This window comes from Astatotilapia calliptera, chromosome 1, assembly GCF_964374335.1.
Source record: "Astatotilapia calliptera chromosome 1, fAstCal68.1, whole genome shotgun sequence".
In the NCBI taxonomy this organism is placed as follows: domain Eukaryota; kingdom Metazoa; phylum Chordata; class Actinopteri; order Cichliformes; family Cichlidae; genus Astatotilapia; species Astatotilapia calliptera.
In genome coordinates, this window is record NC_137422.1 from 5,695,679 (window position 1) to 5,699,783 (window position 4,105).

The window sequence follows — 4,105 nt, forward strand, 5'->3', positions numbered from 1 at the left end:
GAGTAATGGTGCTTCTTTATTTTCAGTAGTTTGTTCATATTGGCAAGCACATATTTAAATAAAGTTAGGATGTTCCAATGTGACAGTTATCAAGAAGGTTTAATATGAGGATGGAGTCCCCGAAGCAAACACACATGAAAAATGTTCAAGTGATAATACTGTTAGATTCTATTTCATGCAAACAAATAGAAAAATTAAATTGAAGTAAAACAAAATAAAACCTAAATCTAACTAGCGTGGACAAACATTCGGTCAACTTTTACATCCTAGTAGGGTAGCTGTTTATTGGAAGTTCATTTAACTTTAACATTTAACATTAGTTTCCACTGACACGCTGTTGGCTAACAGCACTGACTATTTTGTGCTGGATGATCTTCCTGACACAACCCTCCCCTTTAATCCAGACTTGAGAGGCCACTCGGCGTAGTCTGACTTGTCGACTGCCAGTGCTGCATCGTATCATGACACATTGTTATATAAATCATGGTATTTTAAGCATTTGCATGGTTTGGGGCTAAAAAATTACACGCGAGTGCCAAACTCAATTAATTAAATACATCTGTAAATAACTAAATGTAGCATGGATTAATTAAAAATTGAAATAATTTATTCAGTAATTACAGTTTTAAATATTTAATTATTTACAATTTTATTTAAAAATATTGAATTAGTAATTATTTAATGAAATCATTTGGCACTCTTAAAATGTGATGTTTGAATATTTCCGTTTCAGTGCATTTTCCAGGGCATTTTCCAGGGCACGCTTTCAGGAGCAAAGTGAAGGAGGAGATGAAAGCAGCACAGCGGGAGGTGAAAGGCTGCCTGAGGGAAGCAAAGGACACCTACAGGAGGAAGGTGGAGCAGAAGTTGGAGAGGAACAATATGAGGGAGGTCTGAAATGGTGTGAAAACCATCACAGGCCACAACACCAAGAAAAGCACAGTGGGGGGGACTGTGGAGAAGGCAAACGAACTCAACAACTCCTTCAACAGGTTTGACCAGCCCACAACCCCCCCACCCTCACCCTCACCTTCACTACAGAGTCCTCTCCCCACTCTCCTGCCTCCCTCGCTTCCCCCCCTTCCTGACACCATGACACCCCCCTCCTCCAATCCCTCTCTCAGCAGCAAGACATCTCCCCCCCTCCCCTCCTCCCAAACATCTCCCAGTGTCACAGTGGATCAGGTCAGGAGGCAACTGAGGAAGCTTCGCCCCAGAAAGGCAGCAGGCCCAGACAAGGTGTGTCCTAGGATGCTTAAGGCGTGTACTGCTGAACTTGGGGAGCCGCTACAACGAGTCTTCAACCTCAGTCTGCGACTGGGGAGAGTGCCCGCCCTATGGAAGACATCCTGCATCGTCCCGGTCCCTAAAAGGAACCGGCCCAATGAGCTGAATGACTTCCGACCGGTGGCACTGACGTCACATCTTATGAAGACTCTAGAGCGGCTCTTCCTCAACCTCCTCCGACCACAGGTACAACATGCCCAGGACCCACTACAGTTTGCATACAAGGCGGGTGTCGGAGTGGAGGATGCCATCCTGTACCTCCTACACAGAGCCCACTCACACCTGGATGGGGGAAAAGGCACGGTCAGGATCCTGTTTCTTGACTTTTCCAGTGCCTTTAATACCATCCGGCCCTGTATGCTTCAGGAAAAACTGAACAGGATGGAGGTGGACCCCTGCCTGGTGGCTTGGATCTCCGACTACCTCACCGACAGACCACAGTACGTCAGGCTGAAGGACATCACGTCTGACACAGTGGTGAGCAGCACAGGAGCACCACAGGGAACTGTGCTGTCCCCTCTTCTCTTCACCCTGTACACCTCTGACTTCTGCTACAACTCTGAATTATGCCATATTCAGAAGTTTGCAGATGACACGGCCATCATGGGGTGTATCTGGGATGATCAGGAAGAGGAGTACAGAAGTCTGGTGAGGAACTTTGTCGCATGGAGTCACACAAACCACCTGCAACTCAACACCTCAAAGACTAAGGAACTGGTTGTGGACTTCGGGAGGTCCAGAGAAGGTCCACTGCCGGTTCAGATAGAGGGGGAGGAGGTGGAGGTGGTCAACAAGTACAAGTACCTCGGGCTGTGGGTGGACAATAAACTGGACTGGTCATGCAACACAGAGCACCTGTATAAAAAAGCCCAAAGCCGACTGTACTTCCTCAGGAGGCTGAGGTCTTTTAACATCTGCAGGAAGCTCCTGAGGATGTTTTACCAGTCGGTGGTTGCTGGAGTACTTTTCTATGCTGTGGTGTGCTGGGGGAGCAGCACAGCAAAGAAGGACTCATCCAGGCTGGAGAAACTGATCAGGAAGGCTAGCTCTGTGGTCGGCATGAAGCTGGACACTCTGGTGACAGTGGCAGAGAAAAGGACATTAAAGAAACTGCTGGACATTATGAACAATGCTGGGCATCCTCTGCACACGGCCATTAACAACCAGAAGAGTCTGTTCAGTGACAGGTTGCTTCTCACAAAGATAAGAACTAACAGACTTAAAAACTCCTTTGTCCCACACGCCATCAAACTGTTTAACTCCTCTCTGGAGGGGAGAGGGAGGGGAAACAGGAAACAGGAGGACAAAGGAGGGGGGAACAACTAAGCTGTAGTGCCTCTTCACCTCACTGTACAATACCTTGTGCAATACTTTTTGTAAATAGTCAACAGTGCAATAGACTCAATACTTGAAATGTGCAATTCACTTGTATTTTTATTTTTTATTCCTATTTATTCTATTTATCCCCTTTGTATATTTTATTTATATTTGTCTCTGTATTTATATATGTGTGTGTGTGTGTGTGTATACATATATATATATATATATATATATATATATATATATATATATATATATATATATATATATATATAACAATTCTGTAACTGTAACTTCGGTCGTTGCTGTGCTTTTTTTGGAAGTCGAATTTCCCAGAGGAACCCACCCGAGGGATTAATAAAGTTCTATCTTATCTTATCTTACATTGAGTGACATTTGTCTTCCCGTCCACGAGGGGGCGACTGGCTGCTGATAGTCAGCTCTCGGCCCGAAGAGGAAACTTGAGAGAGCCAACATGGCGGCGTCGTTGGTACGGTTTGTCCGCGGAGGTCTTGGAAGGAGTTTTAACAGTACGTTAACTAGAAATCCATATACAGGCTGTAGACTGCAGTGATTCGTTTTAGCCTGCGTCCGTTTGCGTGCTACCAATACAGTGTCGTCTTCAGCTGTCAAATGCTCCGTGTTTGACCTTCGAGCTAGCTAATGCTACCTTTAGCCAGCTCTTGTGTAGCAGTGCGGATTCACTCGTCAGTACCTCTGTGATTGATCCTTTCTGTCTGTCCCTCCTCAGTTGCGAGGACTTCGTGTCTCCTGCAGCAGCAGACCAGACTGCAGGGCTCCAGCACCGAGACCAGACGTGAGTACACACTAACTCATCGTGCAGGGTAGTGCCGCTGAACCACCGAGCTGTTTGACATTAGGACTAATAGCTGTCACTAATAGCTGAGAACCCCAGAGTTAGAATTGTTTTAACTCAACTAGTTAACAGGACGTTACTGTGGGAGTATGGAGCAGCAAATCATTGTTTGTACCTACGGACATGGTTGCATTGACGGGTTGTTTTTGTCCCCGGTACTAACATTACACAGCAACAACTAAAAACATCAGACTTTTTTTTAAACACTGACAGGTGCTTTAAAAATATCCAGAGGGTCCACATATATGTAACAGCACATGGAGTGGGGTCCACAGTGAAAGCTGCTGTGTTTGTGACTGTTGTGATGTTATTTTGTCTGCTGACAGACACACAAAGCTCGACCTATCAGATAAAGCACTACATACATCAAATGAAAATTTAGTGTTTTCCCAACAGTAAAAGACTTTCGTGACTTTGTGCGCGTGTCAGATGAATGAGGAAAAAAAACTCTCTGGTGCACAAAGTTGGCAACAAAGAGGCGACACCGCATGTATGTAGCACAGCTGCTGGCTTAGTGTGCCGCTTCTTGAAGTCTGATCTTTGGGCTGAAACATCTGTGTTGAATCGTCCTTAGGGAGGGGAGTCCCAGTAATGACTCACGATGTTTCCTTTATCTTTACA

The 4,105-nt window shown here is 45.3% G+C and overlaps 1 protein-coding gene across 1 annotated transcript in view; it reads left to right on the forward strand.

Annotated features, from left to right (window-relative positions):
* The first annotated feature begins 2,997 nt into the window (after positions 1-2,997).
* Positions 2,998-4,105, forward strand: part of ndufs3 (NADH:ubiquinone oxidoreductase core subunit S3) — a 12,661-nt gene continuing 11,553 nt past the window's right edge. Inside the window, exons 1-2 of the mRNA XM_026151565.2 lie at positions 2,998-3,137; positions 3,359-3,424. Coding sequence (XP_026007350.1) covers positions 3,083-3,137; positions 3,359-3,424 — 121 coding nt within the window. The 5' untranslated portion in view covers positions 2,998-3,082. The remainder of the gene's footprint in view (positions 3,138-3,358; positions 3,425-4,105) is intronic.